The sequence below is a fragment of the Ammospiza nelsoni genome, chromosome 24 (genome assembly GCF_027579445.1).
Source record: "Ammospiza nelsoni isolate bAmmNel1 chromosome 24, bAmmNel1.pri, whole genome shotgun sequence".
In the NCBI taxonomy this organism is placed as follows: Eukaryota; Metazoa; Chordata; class Aves; order Passeriformes; family Passerellidae; genus Ammospiza; species Ammospiza nelsoni.
This window is the reverse complement of record NC_080656.1, coordinates 2,188,348-2,209,091: the sequence shown is the minus strand read 5'-3', so window position 1 is coordinate 2,209,091 and position 20,744 is coordinate 2,188,348. Positions and strand designations below refer to the sequence as shown.

Sequence of the window (20,744 nt, the reverse complement as noted above, 5' to 3'; positions counted from 1 at the left end):
AAGCTCCTCCGGGACCCCAGCCCAGGTCCGGGACCCCCAGCAGGGCCCCTCTGCACCAGGGGCTGCCCAGCACGGTCCGTGTCCACATCCCCAGCCCTGGCTGAGGCTGGAGCTGCCTTTGCCTAAATCGCACGTTTTTCCCAAGATTCAGCCTCGCTTTTCCCGGCGCCCCCACCCCCAAGCATTCCTTTCGGTAATTACTACACCAGGTTTTAGGTTTCCGCTTCAAACCATTAGTGGAACTGGAATCAGTACAGGCACTTCAACTGTCCTCTTCGTGCACCATTAGCAGGGGAAAACATTTAAACAACTGACATCAGACTGCATTTACATTTAAAATTCAATCGCCAGGATCCTCGAAACAGAGAAATTCAGACCCGAAACAGAGAAATTCAGACCAGAAACAGAGAAATTCAGACCAGAAACAGAGAAATGCAGACCATCGCCGCAGGACAGGAGTGATTTTTTTTTGCTTTTGCCTACAGCGGCTGAGAGATACCGAGGAGCCATCAGAGCTTTTCTGCTTGTTTTTTCCTTCAAATAAAATCTGATTTTGCCTGCAGCGGCATTTATAAGGAAAAAAAAAAAAAAAGGTTTCTGCAGAGTTTTGAATGTCTCGAAAGACAAGACTTAACAGGAAGCGGTGAGGAAAGCCTGCGGCAAGCACTTAGCTAGCACAAGCATCACAACACTTTTTCCACAACTCATGCAGTCATTTCAAGATAAAATTCCCTGTCATAAAGCAGATTAATTCAAAGGTAACAGAGCGGGAGAAAAAGCAAAGAACAAGTGATTTATGGCAAAAATACCTTAAGTCACATGTTCCTCTACATATTTCACATCAAGTGCTTCCAATCACAACTTAATTGAAAATAGTTCTCTCTCTTTTTTTTTTTTTTTTTTTTTTCCTCCTGAAAAGCTAATTTAGGGGAGCACAGTAAAGAGAAGCTGAAGTTTAAATCTTTCCACCGAGTGATTTCTGTTGCAGGCTCTGGCAGAGCGGAGCAGCTGCTAATGGTTTCAGACTGCCACAAAGAGTTCAATACACACACGCTCGGAAAAAAAACCCGAAACAAGCTAATTTCACAGCACAGTGGAGCCCACTTAAACAACTAACTGCTCAGTGTATAAGATTTATAAACACACAAGTTCTGTCTAGCAAAGGCTAAAATACATTTGCAGATGAAGGTGAAGCCTGCATAAGGTTCTTTAAAGCCTCTGAGCTCAAACTCTGGACCTTTAATAGCTTTATAGTGTGCAAAAGCTTATGTCATGCATCAAAGTACTATGTGCAGTATTGTCTGGCAGGGGAAAATTTTCAAAATAAAGGTCCATTCCTCTTGTAACTGAATAAATGAGGGGGAAAAAAATAATTAACGTCATTGGGCCAGAATGAGATCACTGCATTTGCTCAGGCCGAGCAATAAGGACATTAAATAAAATATTTTTAAAAGGGTTTTCCACTTCTGGACTAATATAGACATTATCTAATAACTTCTTCCAGGAAAATGATGATCTAATATGCACAGGGGAAAAAAATAACTTGATTAAAAGGCAAAATGAAGCACAAACATAGCTGCATTTGCAGAGTGCTACAGCACTTGAGGCTAAAAGCAACTTCCTTATAGCAGGAGAAGTGATTAGGCGAGGTAAGAGGAGAGAAGGGCAATTACACACAAGATACTACCAGCTTAGAAAGTCCATGCTGGGGTAAATAATTTTGAAAGCCAGCTAGTTGTTAGTACAGTCTGTAACCCAGATGTTTTTATCCTGGGTTAAACCTCATTTACACTGCTTTCTCTCTATACAACTTGAAGCTACACCAGTTAAAATAGACCTTCATTAAGGCTTTGCAGCTGTATAACAAGCCAAACTTAAACCCAGCATTTGGCCCTCAAGCTTCCATGTCAAAGAGGCTTCAGAAGGAAGAAACCAGCTCACGTGTGGGCAAACCCCGACGTTAGGGAGCTGAGATAGCTCCTCCTGTGAGATATATTATAAAGACTGCTTGGGAAAAGCAGTTTAGATTTCATATAAACACAGCCAACATGGCTACAGGGTGTCCTTCCCCTTCTCCAGGCAGGCACCGTACCGTCCACGATGTCGCGCTTGTAGTCGCTGTCGTTGTCGCTGTCCGTGGGCCGGTAATAGATGTAAAATCCCTGGATGGGTGTGTTGTTGTTGCTCGATGTGATGTACTGCAAAAGAATTTTAAGACTGCATGAGAGGAGAAAAGTTTTAACTGAGTCCTGCTGTGCTGTCGCCACCGAGTAGCTCACACTCTGCAAATATGAGTACTTTTAATAAGGTTGTGTAAGTAAAAGTGACTGAGCTCCCCTGAGTAGACAGAGAGTAGGATGGGTACAAGAGACTGAGTTTGGGCCAACTCTTTCCTCCCATATCCCTTCCCAAACCCTCAGTTAGAGTTTGATCATGCACAGCCTGAAAATCTGCATGATTAATGGAAATGGAAAAGTTAAAACCATAAAACTCTTCAGAAAGAGTTAAGGTCACTCTAAAAATCAGCTCAAGAATCTTTAAGTTATGCAGCCTCCTGAGGAACCAGAGGTTATTTTAAGTTTATTATCCTTAACATCTCTTAAGGCTGAGCTAGCAGAGCAAACTAACACTGGGAACTCTACACATTAAATCCTCCAAAGTATACCAGGGGGTTAGATTTCAAAACAAGAGCAAAGAATTTCTGTGGGTTTCAATAAGGACTTTAAAGTACTTGTTTACAATAGACGAGGTAACAGGGGAAAGGAAAATGTTTCTCTAACATGAAACCTCCACTGGATGTGAGGGAAGACGGCGGGTTTGAAACACTCTCCCAGCCACCCCAGCCTGGATTGACAAAAGCAGCAGGAATTGCAGGAAACGGAGCCAACTCACTCGCAACTCATGGCATGAAGAGGGCTTGGGACAGAGTTAAGCCCACTGGTGCCTCTGAGATGTCTGTGCCAGAGCAGGTGGACTGGGGCGGCTGCAGCCTCTCACTGGAGCTGCCAGTTGGGCACATCTGGCGTAACCCGAGGAGGGGTGTGAGGGTCCCTGGGGAGCTGGAAGGGGAGTGGGGTAGAGGGAAGCTGGGAGATGGTGCAAAAGGCAACAGACAACTGACAGGGCTGCCTCTGAGCGGGAAAAAGTGTCTGGAAATTTGGGCAAAGGGCTCGAGAGGCACAAGTCCCATTAAGTGCCCCAGTTCTACCATACAGACATGAAGTGCCTCAGCCCCATCCTAGGAACACAATCATCTCCAGGTCTTGTGCGGAGGAAAACCACTCCACAAACAACATTAATCCTTGACTTTGAAGTACAAACTGTGGTAAGTGTTGGGGAAGATGAAACAGGAAAGCCTTATAAATATGTTTGGCAAAAGATTTTGAGAATATAGAAACTATACGTGAGATTGAAATGAAAGCAAGCTTTGAGATACCTCAGTTACTGAACAACTGGAAAACAATGGTGTGGCCAGCTGAAGGTAATATCATTTTGATGAAACAACACCTCTGCTTGCAGACAGCTCCAAGGGTCAGAGCAGACCCTACAGCTTGGCAGAAGGGGCCCAAGAGGAGTTTTTAGGGTTTAAAATGTAACACACTATGGAAATGTAATGATTCTTATAGGCTGTATGTAAATGCTGTAGGATTTGTATCTTGTATGAGATTGGTTGGTGAGAATTAGAATATTCAACACAGAAGAAGATTTATGGTATTGTAATGGGAACCTCACTCTCTTGTACCCTTCGTACATAAGAGCGTACCCTTCTTTGCTCTTATGCTTTTGCTCTCTTACCCTTTTACTCTCTCACCCTCTCATCCTCTCTCCCCCTCTCTTCTCTCAGCCCTGCTCTGAGCTGGCTGGCAGCTCCCAGCAGGGCCCTGCACCCAGGCCCTTTGCAATAAACCCCAAATCCCAAAAGGCCCCTGCACCCAGGTCCTCTGCAATAAACCCCAAGTTCCATGACCTGGCTTCAGAGATCTCTGTCTCCGTCCGTCCCCACCGTGCTACCCCCTCTCATTCCTACAGTGAGAAGAGGCAGAGCTGCACGCACCGTCCACTTGAGCATGATCTGGGTGTCGCTGATGGCCTCGGTGTAGGCGATGTGCGGGCCGGCGATGGGCCGGCTGGAGAAGCGCCCGCTGAAGCCGGCCACCTGGTACGGGCGCGACGCCGCGCTGCGCGGGCTCTCCCCGTACGTGTTCACCGCGATCACGCGGAACCGGTACATTTCTCCTTTTAAGGGAAAGAGGGGAAAGAAAGAAGCCCTTGTAGCAAAACAAGTGCTGGAAAGAGGATTCAAGGGGAGACTAAACAGATTAGGAAGTACTTTTTGCACGGCATGTAGTTAGAAAAGGAGAGGAGTCCTTGCCACAGGCTGGTGTGGAGATATAAACAGCTTCTGGAAGTCACTCAAGTAATGTCCAAAGGCTATTGGAGATACCTCCATCAGCCCAGGAAATCCCTAAACTGGTGGGCACTGAGAAGATGCTTTAAAGAATCCCTATCACCATCCACTCCCTCTTCTCTTGTGTTTTTTGCCTGAGTTTTCAGAGCTATTGGAGATACCTCCATCAGGCCAGAAAATCCCTAAACTGAGGGCACTGAGAAGATGCTTCAAAGGATCCCTATCACTATCCACTCCCTCTTCTCTTGTGTTTTTTGCCTGATTTTTTCAGGGCTAGACACTGGAAGAAGTCAGGACAGACATTTTTCCATTATTGCATTTTTCTCCACGTTCTGAGTGTTCACTTGAAGGACAATTAAGTTAAAAATAGCAGTGATACACAACCCTCCTCTCCACATGAACAAGTATTAAATTATGGTGGGGTTTTTTTCCACTTGGAAAGCCAGAAATCAACTTGAATTCATGTAACGAGCTCCTAGGCCATACACAAAACCCAAACCTAATCGAGCAGAAACAGGGTAATCCAAGCAGAAGTTAAAACGAGAAAACCCGAAGAGCTGCAGTAATGAAAGATCATTTCTGCTACCTGGCTCCAAGTTCCTAACTTCCACAGACAGCTTGGAGGGAGAGATGTTGCCAGCTGCGACGAGCCAGTCGCTGTTGCGCCCCAGACGTTTGTACTCCACCTTGAAGGCAGTGATGGGGGAGCCTCCGTTGGCACGGGGGATCCACGTGACGTAGACGGACGATTCCGAGGCCGTGGATATCGTGGGTCGGTCAGGAGCTTCTGGAACTGAACGGGGAAATTTGGGTACAAGAGGGTCAGAGTCAGCTGAAACTTCATTTTTGCTAATAACATTAAGCTCGTTGCTGATGATTGTGTTGGATTTCACATATTAACAAGGAGAATCTCAAATCCTCCTGAAATCACCACTGCTGAAGAGGATGGATGATAAGCAGACAATTCAAGAGGAATTTATTATCTTACCAATATAATATTAAAAAATTATATGGTACTGCACTACTCCCAACCATTTCTACATGAAAACAGACACATACACTAAGTGAACAAGAAAAACATGGTGGTTATTATTTTCAAGTCCCCAAAATCCCCCCAGACCCAATGGGACTTCAACCCATCGGCATTAAGGAGTGCTGGAGAAACGAGAAGGAAGAGAGAACAAAGCATGCAGCAGGATGTACTTACGGAACTCACTGTAGTTACAGGCAGCAGTGGGACAGAGAGAAAGGAAAGAGGGGTGTTAGTAAATCTGGTTTTAAGAGCTGTGAGGCTTTACTAAACCAGCCTGGATCCATGAACATGGAGCTGGTGCTGAGGAGTGGAGCAAGGAGCAGCAGGTTGGCAGCTCTGGGGCATGAAGCAGCTGAGCATTTGCAGCCAGGCACCAGTAAGGCCCTTGTGTGGCTCCTCTGACATTCAGTGCTGCCACAAGCTCAGCTCCTTGCTGGTGTTATTAAACCTCTCCACTCACCTTTGGCTTTACCCCAAATTTTAGATACCTTTGAGATCTCAGCCCCTGAGTAAATCTGCCTGAACCAGGCCAAGGAGTTCAAAGGCTGGGGGAACGGGGGATGAGAAAAAGGACTATAAACGTGCTCTTTTCACTGGAAACCAGGCCAAGCATCACATCTACTGGGAAGTGCTTCTATCTCCTCCCCATCAGAAATAAGCCTGTCCCTGGGAAGCCACAGGAAAACATTCAGAACAGATATCACACACTCTAAGAACTTAAAGCTCTGACACAGCCATTTCCCACTTCCTCTTCCTTTGGCTCTTTCTCAGTGGAAGGAAAGAGAAAACCAGAGTATTTAGCAAAAAGATACCACAGGTTTAAAAATGAGCAGTGAGAACGTGTCTTGTAAGCAAAAATTCTCTTGTTTTTTTGAGAGCCACACATGCAGGCAGCAGCATCCTAGGAAATATCCTATGTAACAGAATAAACAGGAAACAGATGAGGCTATACAAGCACCTGGAGCAGTAATAAACACAGGTTAACTCAGACACAGTTCCTTGCAACACAACTTTTAGTGCCCAAATCACAAACCATCCACACTCCTACCTCCACTGTGGCGAGACAGGTCTGGAAGGATGACACCAAAGTTATTATTTGTGCCTTCATGAACAATGGGATGCTTGGGGATTCCTGCAGGTGGAGATGGAGCCTGCGTGTTCTTCGAGGATGATGTTCTTTCTAAGAAGATTTGACAGACAGTACATCAGTGTAGGGCCTGCATAAGGAAATGCTCTTTGTCAATGCTTACTTGCTACCGTGCTGCCCTGGCTTCAAACCCCAGGCTGGACAGTCAGGAGAGCAATCAGGGAGAGATTTCCCACCCAGGCTGTGGGTGGGTGACTGTCCATCTGCAGTACTGACATCCACTGTGCTTACTGGTGATGCTGCCAGCTCCTGCCTGTGCTGCCAAGCCCACTCATCACAACATCACCAGATGGAGAAAATTACTCACTGAAATCCATGTCTAGAGGATGAATAAAAATGCTGTGGAAGCAGCTGGAGCCAGTACACCAGGCTGAGAGGGCTTTTGGCCTGTGGCAGGATAGTATGGAGCAGGATGGGTTGGCAGTACTGATTGCCCTGACTTTGCCAGGGATTTATCACAGGACAGTGAAGAGGAAGCACCATCTGGGTTTAATATGATGGGCTGTGACAAGTGGCTTTGCTGGTGTGAAGCTTTCTGAGCCCCCCAGTAAGCTGGGAGGGTTTGTAAGAGGAGGAATGTGAGTATGAACACCAGGATGTCTTTTACAGAAAAGAATGGGTGGAATGGGATTCTGCCATAGTTTGGTGCAATGCCCTGGGGGCTGCTTGAACGTGACACGTGGAGGAAGGTGGGGTGGAGGAATGTGCACCTGTGATGATAAAGGGAGGAGGTGTAGCACAAAAAAATCAGGTAAGTGTGGGGTGTTCTGCAGAGAATCCTCCTCAGACTCATCCTCTGAGGGTCTGTGCAGGGGAGGGGATGGCTGAGAGGAGGCTGGGGATGGATGACTGTGGCCTCCCAAAATGGTGTTTGACCTCATTAGCACACAGTCCATGAAGGGGGAGCAGGAGGACTCCTGTGTTAGAGGTTTCTTTGTGTAAGTAGGAGCCATAGAATCCTCTCTAGCTTGCTGACAGATGCAGGTGAAGAATGAGGCTCCCTTTGGAGCAGGTGAGGGACCAGTCAGCCACACTGAACATTTCTGTGTGTCTGGCCAAGGGTGGTGCAGGCTGGGGCTGTGTCTGCTGGGCTGTGGAGGGTGAGTAGGCCAGCCAGGATTGGAGTTGTTGGGCAGGTTCCTGGGAGAGACCCAAAGTAGAGATGTTCTGGGGGGTGGGTAGGTCACAATTAGGGAGTTGTAGACTTTTTTTAGCAGGGGAGAGATTTTCAGAGGTTGAGGGCCATCAGTTTTGTATCTGTTCATTGATAGAATGATGAGAAGGACGGTTGGGCAAAGGATCTAAGTATGTTTCACAAATTTCATGAAGACGTGAAATTCTTTTAAAAATTTTAAGCTATCCTGTCCATCATAGAATTCCAGAACGGTTTCAGTCAGAAGGAACCTTTAAGCTCACCTTGGTCAACACCCCCTCCCCTGGGCAGGGACACCTTCCACTATCCCAGGGTGCTCCAAGCCCCATCCAGCCTGGCTTTGGACACTTCCAGGGAGGGGGCAGCCACAGCTGCTCTGTGCCAGGGCCTCACCACCCTCCCAGGGAAGGATTTATTCCAAGTATCCCATCTAACCCTACCCTCTGTCACTTAAAAGCCATTCTTGGACAGTAGTACAAAAAATATCTACTTGTTTGTGTGCTAAAGAGCACAGGCAGCAGCGTCCAAGCTTGGAAGAAAAAAACGCTCTGATTAGGAATGTTGTGCTTGTTGCTGTCTGCACACAACTATCAGAACAGCTGGCCTGTGGTCAGCAGAGACTGTCACAGAGGTGTTTGCAAAGCAAACCAGGAACAGCTTTGTTGACACATGAAAATTCAGTGGTGCAGAGTTTCTTCTGTGATTAAAAATCTCAACAAGGACAGACTACTCCTGACTTTGCTCCTTAAAGCAAGAGAAACCTCACGGCACAAATCTTAACAATCACCCCAAAAATAATATTATCGAGCTTTTAATAACCTCTACTTACCAACAGCCTCACACTCAAGGAAGTTTGCCCTCCAGCAATTTCAGCTATTAGAGGCTGTTCTTTAGCAAATAAATTGCAGAATATTTCACATATGGCTTAGCAGATGCCATTAAAGGACTGATGTCATTAAACAAACGTCTCTGGAAGGCCAGGACACAGGGCACATTGTGCTGCACCTACCCTTGCTGGTGCGGAACGTCAGCATGGCCGGCTGGCCCTCGCCCGCGGCGCTCCTGGCCACCATCAGCACCTCGTACAGGCTGGAGGGCTCCAGCTCGGTGAGGCGCAGCTCGTGCTCGCTGCCGGGCACCCGCACCGTGTGCCAGCCGCCCGCCGCGCTCACGCCGTCCTCCAGCTGCACGCGGGGGAACAAGGGAAACTGTCGGCATGGTGTGTACAGAACTGGGCACCGCTCACACCCTGAATCGTGCCCCAAATTGCACCTCTGCTCCTCACCAAAACTGCTTTCCTGCCTTTACCTATGGTTTGTCTCCAGCTGCACACAGGAGAAACTGTCACAGCATGCTTGGAACTGGACACTGCTAACACCCCGAATCACACCCCAAAGCACCTCTGCCCCTCACCAAAACTGCTTTCCTGCATTTACCTACACTTTGTCTCCAGCTGCTCACTAGGGAGAAACTGTCACAGCATGGCGTGCTCAGAATTGGGCACTGCTCACACCCTGCATCGTGCCCCAAAGCGCCTCTGCTCCTCACCAAAACTGCTTTCCTGCATTTACCTATGGTTTGTCTCCAGCTGCACACAGGGGAACAAGGGAAACTGTCAGCACGGTGTGCTCGGAACTGGACTGCTCACACCCTGCATTGCATCCCAAAGCACCTCTGCTGCTACTGCTGTTCTCCTACATTCACCTATGCTTAGTCTCTGGCTGCACACAGGAGAAACTGTCAGCATGGTGTGATTGGAACTGGGGGCTGTTCACACCCCGAATTGCCCCCCAACGTGCCTCTGCCCCTTGCAAAAACTCCTGCTGCTCTATATTCACCTATGGTTTGTCTCCAGCTGCACACAGGAGAAACTGTCAGCATGATGTGTACAGAACTCGGCACTGCTCACACTCCGAATCACACCCCAAAGCACCTCTGCTCCTCGTCAAAACTGCTTTCCTGCATTCACCTGTGGTTTGTCTCCAGCTGCTCACTAGGGAGAAACTGTCACAGCATGCTTGGAACTGGCGGCTGCTCACACCCCACATGGCACCCCAAAGCACCTCTGCTCCTCACCAAAACTGCTGCCGTTCTCCATTTACCTATGGTTTGTCTCTAGTTGCTCACAAAGGAGAAACTGTCATGGCATGCTTGGAACTGGGGACTGCTCACACCCTGTACTGCACCCCAAAGCAGCTCTGCTCCTCACCAAAACTGCTTTCCTGCATTTACCTATGGTTTGTCTCCAGCTGCACACAGGGGAAACTGTCACAGCATGGCGTGCATGGAACTGGGGACTGCTCAAACCCCACACTGCACCCTAAAGCACCTCTGCTCCTCGTCAAAACTCCTGCTGTTCTACATTTACCTATGGTTTGTCTCCAGCTGCTCACTACGGAGAAACCAAGCATGGCACTCTCAGAACTGGGGACTGCTCACACCCTGCACTGCACCCCAAAGTACCTCTGCCCCTTGCCAAAACTCCTGCTCTTCTACATTTGCCTATGGCTTGTCTCCAGCTGCACACGGGATAAACTGTCACAGCATGCTTAGAACTGGGGACTGCTCACACCCTGCATCACTCCACACACAGGCAACAAAGCACCTCTGCTCCTCACCACAACTGCTTTCCTACATTTACCTATGGTTTGTCTCCAGCTGCTCACAAGGGAGAAACCATCAGCATGGCATGCTCAGAACTAGGGACTGCTCACACCCTGAATCATGCCCCAAAGCACCTCTGCCCCTCACCAAAACTCCTCCTGTTCTCCTACATTCACCTATGGTTTGTCTCCAAGTGCTTCTACTACAAATCAGCAGCTTTGCACCCATTTTCTCCTCTTGGAATAAGCACCATAACACTCCTTGGATAAACTTATTTCCCCTCTCCACGCACATACACAGAGTTGGTTTTGACTGTTTTTTTTTCATTTTCACTTGTGGCTAAAACTACTTTCCAAGCCTTCAGTCAGCCTTCAGCTGAGTGCTACTAAAGGGCTGGACCCAATACCCCCTGTACTTGCCCAGCTTCCCCTAAACTTCAGCATTTAAAAATATTTACTGGCTAAAATGGGCAATAAAACGTATGTCTTAGTTAAGGATGGCAAAAAAGTCAGCAGGATATCAAAGATTTGGGTTAACCAATGCATGTTTCTTTTTTTTAAAGACAGAAACACTTTTTAACTTAGCAGTGAAATCAGCTCCATTAAAGAAAAGAAAGACTTTCTGGGTAGTCTCTTAATGCTTGACCTTTGCAGGAAAACATTACCCCAAATCCCAAAGGAAAAGACAAAGATTCCATCAAAAATAAACTACTAAACAATATAAGACTTTAATAAAACATTGGAGGCAGATCTAAATGCTGTGGATTATCAAAGGTTATGCCAGAGGTCTTTGTTCAACTATTTTCTTCTACAGCAGCCACTCCAGGGCTTTTATTCCCCCAAATTTTTTTCCTCTATTAAAAGAGGGAAATCAATAAAATAATTTAATGACACAAAGAGAGCACCACCCTAAAAACAGGATAAATTCAGTGCTGAGAAACGCATGAGTGAGCACATTTAATGTGGAAAGGATTGGTGTGAGAGAAGGGAGAGCGTCAAAAAGGTCAAAAAAGCATTCAGAGCTTCCAGGGCTTATGTGAACCAACTGCCTTTGATGAGAAATTATCACCAACAAACTCTGGCACTTGGTTTTCAGGAACCAACAGGTCAAAACTCTAAGCATTCCCTCCAGGCTAAGACAAGATCAGGATGTAGAGGATTAAACAGCTTATGAAAAATAAATCCAACAGCTTTGCCATGCAGAAAACTGGTTTGCTGGGAAGAACAGACGCAGGCATTGCTTGGTTCTGATTTTAGAATCATAGAACCTCCTGAGTTCAAAGTGGCCCACAAGGATCACAGAGTCCAACTCCTGGCTCTGCACAAGAGACCCCAGGAATCCCACCATGTGATATTAAGGAAAAGAGCTTGGTGTTGTCACACCATTTTTAATGCCACAGTAGGTACTGCCCTGCAAATTTCAGTTCATTTTCGTATTTGATAACTTCAGTTTAATTAAGTCCTTTTGGGACCCAGAGCAGCAAACTCAGTGATGCACTAAGGTAAAACTCAGCTTCCCTTCTGCTCTCACACACAGATTCAAGCTGGCTCACATTTAAATGCATTTTTAACCTCACTGATTCTGCACACAACACGTCCTGGAGCCCCATTCTCCATAACAACACTGTAAAGAACAGAAAAGCTTGGATAAATCTCACTTTTAAAACTAGACAGAGCAGTGTATTGGTGACAATGTCAGCCATCCCTCAAACAAGCTGTGTGAGCACAGGAATACTGTGCTTCAGCTGTGTGTGTGACATTGTGCTTCAGACACTGTGTTCTGCCTGTCCTGGTTCACAGCAATGTGGAGACAGATAAGCATACCAAACCTCTCCCTTAGAGAGATGTCCCTTGAGTGGGCTGTGACAAGATCATCTCAACCCTCCTGGACTGAGGAACCCTCCTTGGTCATGGCAAGTTCCCAGCACACTTTGGATCCCATGTAGATTCTTTATAACTCATTGGTTTTTCCCCTTTTGTACCACCCTACTTTTCCCCATAAAATCCCCTGCTTCTGCCCTGTTCAGGAGGGAGCTGTCACCCCTGGCTTCCTTCACAGGGTTGCTGGAATAAAGGGACTCTGTGGAACTGCTACACGGAGCTCCTGTCTCTTTATCCCTGTACTGGCCTGGGGACACCTTGCAAGGCAGAGCTGAAATCACTGCAAAGAGCTGAAATGACTGCTGAGAGCTGAAATCACTGCTAAGAGGTGAAATCACTGCTAAGAGGTGAAATCAGTGCTAAGAGGTGAAATCAGTGCTAAGAGGTGAAATCACTGCTAAGAGGTGAAATCAGTGCTAAGAGGTGAAATCACTGCTGAGAGGTGAAATCACTCAGAGCTGAAATCCCGGCTAAGAGGTGAAATCAGTGCTAAGAGGTGAAATCCCTGCTAAGAGCTGAGCTGCCTGCCCCTTGCTGAGGTTACCCAGTGGCTGAAGGACTGCCTGAGACCCCTAGAAGCTGTCTCCTGCAGGAGCTCTCTCTGGGAAGATTGCAGTGTCCAGGTTGAGCCATCAGCCACCACAACCCACCAGCCCTGCTGTTCCTTATGAAACCCACAGCACCGCGGGGCATCCCCGCACGGGGCTGGGCAGGGCTGGGCACGGTACCTTGCGGTATTTGACAAAGTAGGCGTTGATGGGCAGGCCCCCAGCGCGGCCTGGCCGCCACACCAGGCTGTAGGAGTCGGGCTTGGGCGTCTGTGGGGGGCTCAGGATGATGGGAGCCTCGGGCGGCGCCGCGGCGCTCGACGCCTTCTCCATCGCGGCCGCGTCCACAGGAGATTTTGTCGGAGGCGAGCTTGAAAATGCCATTTCTGCACCAAAATCGCCGCCGCTCTCGTCGCTCTGGGCAAGCTCCAGAGGAGCTGTTTCTCCTGCTCTCGTGCCAGCTGCTGAAGGAACTGCAAAGGGAGGGTCTGGTTACATCCCCACCATGACGTACGTTCGCCCTGTGCCGAGGGGACGCTAAATCATTTCAGAGTGACATTTCCAAACAAGCCCTGCTGCAGAACGCCAGGTCCAGAGGTGCCCACACAGGTCTGAGCCTAGTGCCAAGCTGCGGCCTGGGTGTTTTTTCAGGGCACAGCAGTGGGGTTCGGTTTGTTTTGTTTGGTTTGGTGTTTTTTTTCACAGTAGCAAAGAGAGAAAACCTGAAACTCAAGGTCTACAGGCACAGTTTGACCGTATCTCCACTAAATTAAGTCATGGCAATGCATGCGAAAAGAAATAAATAAGTATATAGCTAAATTTGTGAGACAAACCGAGTAATTTGTATGTCGTTGTACAAGGAACTTTTCATGGCCTGCACTGGCATGCACACAAGAGGACATTCTCCTACCCCAGTTTCTGAGGTTTTAGCTGTAATTTAGAGAAGCTTTGAAAGCTGTACAACTCAACTACTTCATTTGAAAATTTATGCTGAGAATAAACTCAGTTTACAGGAAGATCTATATGCAATTTAATACCAACGCCTTTCAAGAAATCCTTCGCCAGCCTCCTCCGTCCTATTTACTTTTGCTGGTATGAAAAAGAAATCTATATAGTATCAGTACTCTAAAAGAGGCCACAAGACAAAAAAAAAAAAAAGCCCTGTTTGGCTGATGCAGGGATCGTCAGAATTCCAGGCAGGAAAATGGTGGCAGGTTGGACATGTGAGATAATCCAGGACAAGAAAACATCAGTACTTAAAGCAAGAAGGTTTGGGAAGCAGCACAGCTCCTCAAGGCTGCACACGGCAGCAGTGGGACAGCCAGATGTTCGGAGCCCTGTCCGTCCTTTCAGATTTGTGTAGGTTTATGTTACGTGCCGGGGTCTGGAAGGGGAAGGGAATGAAGGGAACTTGGTTTACAAAACAAACAAATTCCTTGGTAATGTAAAGCCTAGGCAGTGTTAGCCTGACTGACTCAGATTCCTTCAAACCTCCATTAAAATACCAGCAGCAAGTGTGGCTGCTATTTTTGGCCACTTTTTAAAAAGCTGGGAAGGAAAGTTCTCTTTTCAAATTGAAGACATGCTCTCGGCAAGCATTCCTTGTTTGTTTCTTCTCATTTATTTAGCAATGCCACAAAATTCAGAGACAGGAAGAAGGCAACAACGTGGGGAGGATGTCCCCAAAGCCCAGATGGTCCTAAAATGCCAGACACTCCCAGAACAATCCCTGAGTGAAAGGGTATCTCTGCTGTCAGTGGAGCAGCGGGAAGGGCGTGATATTGGAAACAAATGGGAGGAGGTGGAAGGCCCTCAGCGCTGTGGTGGACCCTGAGGATGTGGGTGGGCATGGTTTGGTGCCTGCTGGCACTGGGGAATGGACTCTTGGAGTGGAGGATGAGTTGTGGTTTCAGCTGGTGACAGCAGACCCACAGCCAGCGCTGTGTTTATTGCTGCAGGAGGGGAGTCGTCAACAACTGCTGGGTTTGTTGTATTTTTGCTTTGGAAAACAAGCCCCGGGTAACAATTCCCATTGAGTAATTGACATCAAAGCTCTTTCTGCAAACTTTCTGGTATAATTACTACCCATATAACCCAGCACATCAGCCTTCTCTCTGCTGCTGTGTCATTATGCAACTTTTTTTGGCTGTTGCTCTCAGTGCCATCCCTTCCTCCTTAGCCATGGAGATTTTTCTTCCTCAGCTTCCCAATCCCACTGGAAACACCAACAGCACTGAGCTGAGTCAGGCCAAAGGCTGCATGCACCCAAAATCCTGATCCCACCAGCAAGTGGAGAAGGACTGAATGACCCAAATTTGGGCATTAAAAGAACTGTATTCATAGAATCTTAGAATGATTTGGATTGGAAGGGACCTTAAAGGCCATTGAGGTCCCCTGCCATGGCCAGGGACACCTTCCACTATCTCAAGCTGCTCCAAGCCCTGTCCAACCTGGCTTTGGACACTCCCAGGGATGGGGCAGCCACAGCTGCTCTGTGGCCTCACCACCCTCACAGGGAGGAATTTCTTCCCAATATCCCATCTAACCCTGCCCTCTGGCAGTGTGAAGCCATTCCCCCTCCTTCTGTCACTCCAGGCCCTTGTACAAAAACCCTCTCCAGCTCTCTTAGGCATGGGAAGGGGGTCTAGAATCTCCCCAGATCCTTCTCTTGGGATGAACCATCCCAGCTCTCTCAGCCTGGCTCCAACTCACACATTCCATAATACCCAATAGTGGACTGCCCACTTTTGTTTCTCCCCTTCAGCCTCATTTTGAAGGGGAAGAGCTCTCACTTTTCCAGCCTCTCCTCCTGCAGAAACCTTTCCCCACCTCCTGTGTTTCACAGCACCTTTGCTTGTTCTCCTGCTCCCTCCTGACCAGGGCACAGTCAGCAGCTCTGGGTTTTATCTCTGCTGTGCAAACAGGTCACATTCCCAGGCACTTCCTCCCTGCTCCTTTCACAGCCAGAGGATCCTCCCTCTTTCCAAGCTCTCCAAACACCTCAGCACAGGCTGGGGAAGCCCTCTGAAAACCTGAACACAGCACATCACTGAGGTCACTCACACCTGGCACGTGTTTCAAATCACATTAGGACTTCTCAGAGCTTCTCTAAGGTTTCTGTAGGAGCAATTCAGCCTGTTTATCCCTGAAACACCCACCTGTGTATACTAAATGCTCCTTCTGTTTTTCACTCCCTCTCCTGCTACTCAAACTGCCTGCAGTGTATTTTTCTCCTTCATTTCCATTAGATGAAGTTATTTTGGAGATTTAACCTTGTGTTCAGTAGCTCTGGGAAGCTCCTGCAACTGTCTAAAAAAGACCCAAAAAAGGGAGGGCCGTGGGTACAGGATCCTGAGGCATCATTTTACATTTTGGTGGTTTCTCACTATGATGGCAGCTGAAGTTGTCCTGCCCACTGTTAGACCATGCAATGAATCACAGCCTGGAACAGATCCAGCAGAATTAAAAAAAAAAGATATATTTTTCAGCCAAATGGGCTCTCTTACTGTGTGCTGGGACAAGGCAAATTACAGGACCAGGTATTGAAGCTGAGAGGTGTTTAAGCTGATCCTTCTGCTGAAGCAATGGAATCCCAGCTGAAGTCATTCAGGTGCTTCGGAAGTGTTACCTGGCAGGAATTCTTCATTAAACAGCTGAGTGTCTGAGCATGTCTTTGGCATGGCTGGGAGCTGCTCTAAACCCCTAACAGCTCCCAGAAAGTCCTCAGAGACTTTTATATCAAAACCAAATGCCTTAACCACCCTCTGCACCATAATCAGCAGCCAGTACAACATATTAGAAACCGATAAAAGTTAATAAACAAAGCATTAAAATGGAACTCACTGCCATAAAATTCTGAGGCAAAGCACTGGGATTTTTCTCTTTAACACAGGCTGAATTCTGGGATGATATTTAGTTTCGTTTTTCCACTCAGCAAGGTCCAAAAATAACTGATTTATAAAACTACATGATGGGATCACTTTCTTGAGGTTTCTTCTTTCTTTTTTTCCCCTAAGTGAACATTTAAGCATCTTTTTATGTTATTTACAGGAGTTTTAAACTCTAACCAAAGAACTTTAAATACGGGGCCACATATTAAATCCCACTAACCTGAAATCTCCCTGGCATTCAACTGAATTAACTGAGGCAAGGTGCTGAAAGAGCTGAGAAACTTAAGTAACTTCATGTAACTAAAAATCTGAATCTGGGTTCTTGTGAAGGGAACTTGGGAGAGTTCAAACCTGTTATTAATGTCATATAATATTCCAATCTGAGGAAAGGCTCTTTCCCATTTTGCTTTAATGTAAGTACTGTCTTTTCCTAGTAGCAATTTAAAGAAGTAAATAAAAAATACCACCCTTGTGGGAAATGGACTTGTAGAAAATTCTCAAAACCTGACAGAAGACTGACATAGTATGTATCTGTATGTAAACACTGAGACAAGAAATGTTGACTTAAAAATGCTATGGAATGGGACAGATATTGCTGAGAGAGAAATGGAAATAGAAACAAGTTTTAAAGGATGGTTTTGTAGAAAAGACTAGATACTTTGGAGAAACAGAGAAATAGAAACAGAGAAATAGAACTATGAAAGATGTATTAGGACCTACGAGGGGTAATTTTAGATGATTGGCTTTAAGGCAGGAAAGGCTTTTCATCCCCTCAGCTGCCCCATCTCTGAGTCAGAAAAGGGCTTAGTCTGACACACCCTCAGATAGTTTTTTTCACACAGAAGATGCTAAGCCCATGCAATGCACACCGCATTCCTCCTTTGCCTGAGGTGGGATGGAGGAACTGCTCCATGAAGACAACTAAAACACCTCTGCTTCCTTCCCCTGAGACTCCACCCCACTTGCCTGCCACTCATTTCTTATCCTGAGGCGTTTCTCACCCAAATCAGGGAGCCAAGAGGGAAGGCAGGGGCTGTAACTCACCAACAGTGAGGAAGGCAGGGGCAGTAACTCACAGTGAGGAAGGCAGGGGCAGTAACTCACAGTGAGGAAGGCAGGGGCAGTAACTCACCCACAGTGAGGAAGGCAGGGGCAGTAACTCACAGTGAGGAAGGCAGGGGCAGTAACTCACCGACAGTGAGGAGGGCAGGGGCAGTCACTCACCTACAGTGAGGAAGGCAGGGGCAGTAACTCACTGACAGTGAGGAAGGCAGGGGCAGTAACTCACTGACAGTGAGGAAGGCAGGGGCAGTAACTCACCTACAGTGAGGAAGGCAGTGGCCAGGGCAGAGCCGTGCTCGTTGCTGGCCTCGCAGCGCAGCCGCCCGGCGCGCTCAGCGCTGACGTTCCGCAGGCGCAGGGAGCCCCAGCCCGCCCGGGGCACCGAGGGGCACCGGGGCTCTGGCCCTGCTGGGGGAGGGCTCTGTGCTCCAGGGGGGAGCCCCTGGCTGGGGGGGCTGATCTCGAGGCCTCTGCTGTCGTACCAGCGGATCACAGGAGCGGGCAGGCCCGTGGCGTTGCAGGACAGGGTCACATCACCACCGGCCACCACGGTGGTGTTGGCTGGGGAGGAGATGATGATGGGGACGGAGTCTTTGCCTGGGGGGAAACACAACCAAAGCATGAATTCAGCTAAGGGATATGACACTTAATGACAGAACACGTCAATACAATTTAAAACATCACATGTGGCTCTTTCTAACCATTTTAACCACTATTTCTTCTCTAGACTTCCCTTCCAAACTGAAGAGATCAGCACAGACTCCACCTTAGAGAAGGCTGATAAAAACCTACACTCAAACTGTGCTTTAAATTCTCTAAATGACAAAGACTTGACTGTCAGTGAGGAACACAGCGCAGGCAAGACTGGCTTAGTCCACTCCACACACACAGAGACCACGAAATCTCTGCTCAGCCAGGCTCTGAACAGCTCACACCAACCATAAATGGTCCAGAGAAGATTCAAAGCTTCAGCTATGCACGACAGGGAGACAATGGGGACAACAACAGTCTTGCCAGCATCCTTGTGCCAGCAGAAATGAACTTCTCTGGGTATTAGAAGGTATCTTAGAGACAAAAGGGATCAAAAACACTGCTGGAACCTGATCCTGCCAATCTGATAGAGGGGAAGCATGCATTAACCCCAAACCTGATGATTGTTGTGTAAACTTGATTATGGAACAGGCTTAACTACTCAGCAGCCAATATTACTAAGAGTACCAGCTCACCCAGCACAACAGGATCCTGATTCCATTTAAGAATAAATCCCATCAAGTCCAATCATAAGCTGATTTGATTGCAGCTGATAATCAAGGTTTTAAGTATCAAGTAGCCACACTACCCCAGAAATCCCTGCATCTCTTAAAGTCCAGCTGAAAGCACCTTCTTTGTAAGATTAGTGGTCAGAAACAAATTAATACATAATCTAGAGGAAAAAAAGTACCACAACAGAATAAAGCTTAAAGTATAAATGCTTAATGTGAGTTCTTGAGGGCTGCAAGTGCTCCTACCTGGCTGGACCCGGAGTCTCCCCGTGGACTGCACAAACCCAATCCCATTGTTTCCCACACACTGGTACAAGCCAGCATCCCCCAGGGTGACCCCGCAGATGCTCAGGTGGTTTCCTGCGAGGAGATGCCGCGGGGAGGGCCCGAGAGGAGCCGCGTTGTGGAGCCAGGTGAGGGCGGGAGCGGGGCTGCCCCCGGCCTCGCACCACAAATGGACGCTCGCCCCCGCAGCCACGGTCTGGTCCTGCAGCCCTCTGGAGAGTGAGGCAGGCTCTGCAAAGGGAAACGATTCTGCATAAATGACTTGGGCTAAGTCCTGAAAAAACTGCTGTGAAACATTACACAGGCTTATCACATCCAAAGGCTGAACAAGTACCACAGGCTGCACAGCTCGAAGCTGGTTTTCCCACACATGGGCTTATTTGAATGGGTTCTCCCTTTTATTTCAACAGCCACATGTCTGCAGTAATCTTGTAAATAAAAGACTTCTATTTTCAAAACAATTAATTAGTGACATCCCCCAAGAAGAGGTGTGTTGTGCGTCAACACCCTGTTTTCTGAGTAACTCAAACACACACATTTTAAAACCCAAACAAAATCTGTCACAAATGCAGAAAAACTCAAATACTAGGAAAATCTGCTACAATGGAAAGGGGAGGTGAGGAATAACTAGCAGCCAAACAAAAGAGGCCAAATATATTATTATGTTTCTTTTGCTTTTGTTGATGTTCTCATCCAAACATATCACCTTCCCTCACCAGTTTTTGTTCACATAGAACCTCAAAAGAAGCAAATCTGGTCCCTGGCACATTACTGACACTGGCACTCTGTAGGAAAATAAATGGATCAGTTCTTTCCTTGGAGTTTGTTATCCTTCACTATTTCATTATTTCAGACTGCAAATGGCTTGAAGAGATAAATAATTACGGATTTTAACTTGGGAGAAATGATGGGATACAGTCATTATAAAGAGATCTGTATTCTTTATTTTAATATGCTTAAGGCTGAGCAAGAATGCAAGGCTGTTTGGAAGCAGATGCCAAAACTAGCAGGTATACGAAGGGTATGTTTGTTGCCTGGATGTGAAAATATCTTTAATTCTTACCAAGTACAGTAAGCGAATAGTTAACATATTTCACTGCTCCGGAGTCACCTCCCACCAGGCAGGAGTAATTCCCAGCATCGGATGGCTCCAGCCTGTCGGTGACCAGGTGGGAGTGCAGCAGCCTCCACCTGCCCGTCCTCAGCGCGTCCCGGCCGTCCTTCACCCAGCGGATGGGGGCTGCAGCTGCCCCGCTGACCACACACTCCAGGGTCAGGGCGCTGTGCTGGGGCACTGCCAGGCTCTGGGCAGCCAGCGGGTGAAGGATGTGGGAGCCACCTGAAGAAGGGCCTGCAGGAAAGGAGATGAATTGTGGAATAGAATCACAGAATGGCTTGGGCTTCTGGACACCTTCCATTAGACTGGGTTGTTCCAAGCCCTGTCCATCCTGGCCTTGAACACTTCCAGGGAT

The 20,744-nt window shown here is 47.5% G+C and overlaps 1 protein-coding gene across 1 annotated transcript in view; it reads right to left on the bottom strand.

Moving 5' to 3' along the window:
• Window positions 1-20,744, bottom strand: part of CDON (cell adhesion associated, oncogene regulated) — a 59,514-nt gene that overhangs the window by 13,269 nt on the left and 25,501 nt on the right. The window contains exons 6-14 of the mRNA XM_059488437.1: window positions 20,336-20,623; window positions 19,234-19,503; window positions 17,984-18,322; window positions 12,954-13,246; window positions 8,751-8,925; window positions 6,490-6,621; window positions 4,995-5,201; window positions 4,055-4,236; window positions 2,093-2,198 (exon numbers count right to left, since the gene is read on the bottom strand). Coding sequence (XP_059344420.1) covers window positions 2,093-2,198; window positions 4,055-4,236; window positions 4,995-5,201; window positions 6,490-6,621; window positions 8,751-8,925; window positions 12,954-13,246; window positions 17,984-18,322; window positions 19,234-19,503; window positions 20,336-20,623 — 1,992 coding nt within the window. The remainder of the gene's footprint in view (window positions 1-2,092; window positions 2,199-4,054; window positions 4,237-4,994; window positions 5,202-6,489; window positions 6,622-8,750; window positions 8,926-12,953; window positions 13,247-17,983; window positions 18,323-19,233; window positions 19,504-20,335; window positions 20,624-20,744) is intronic.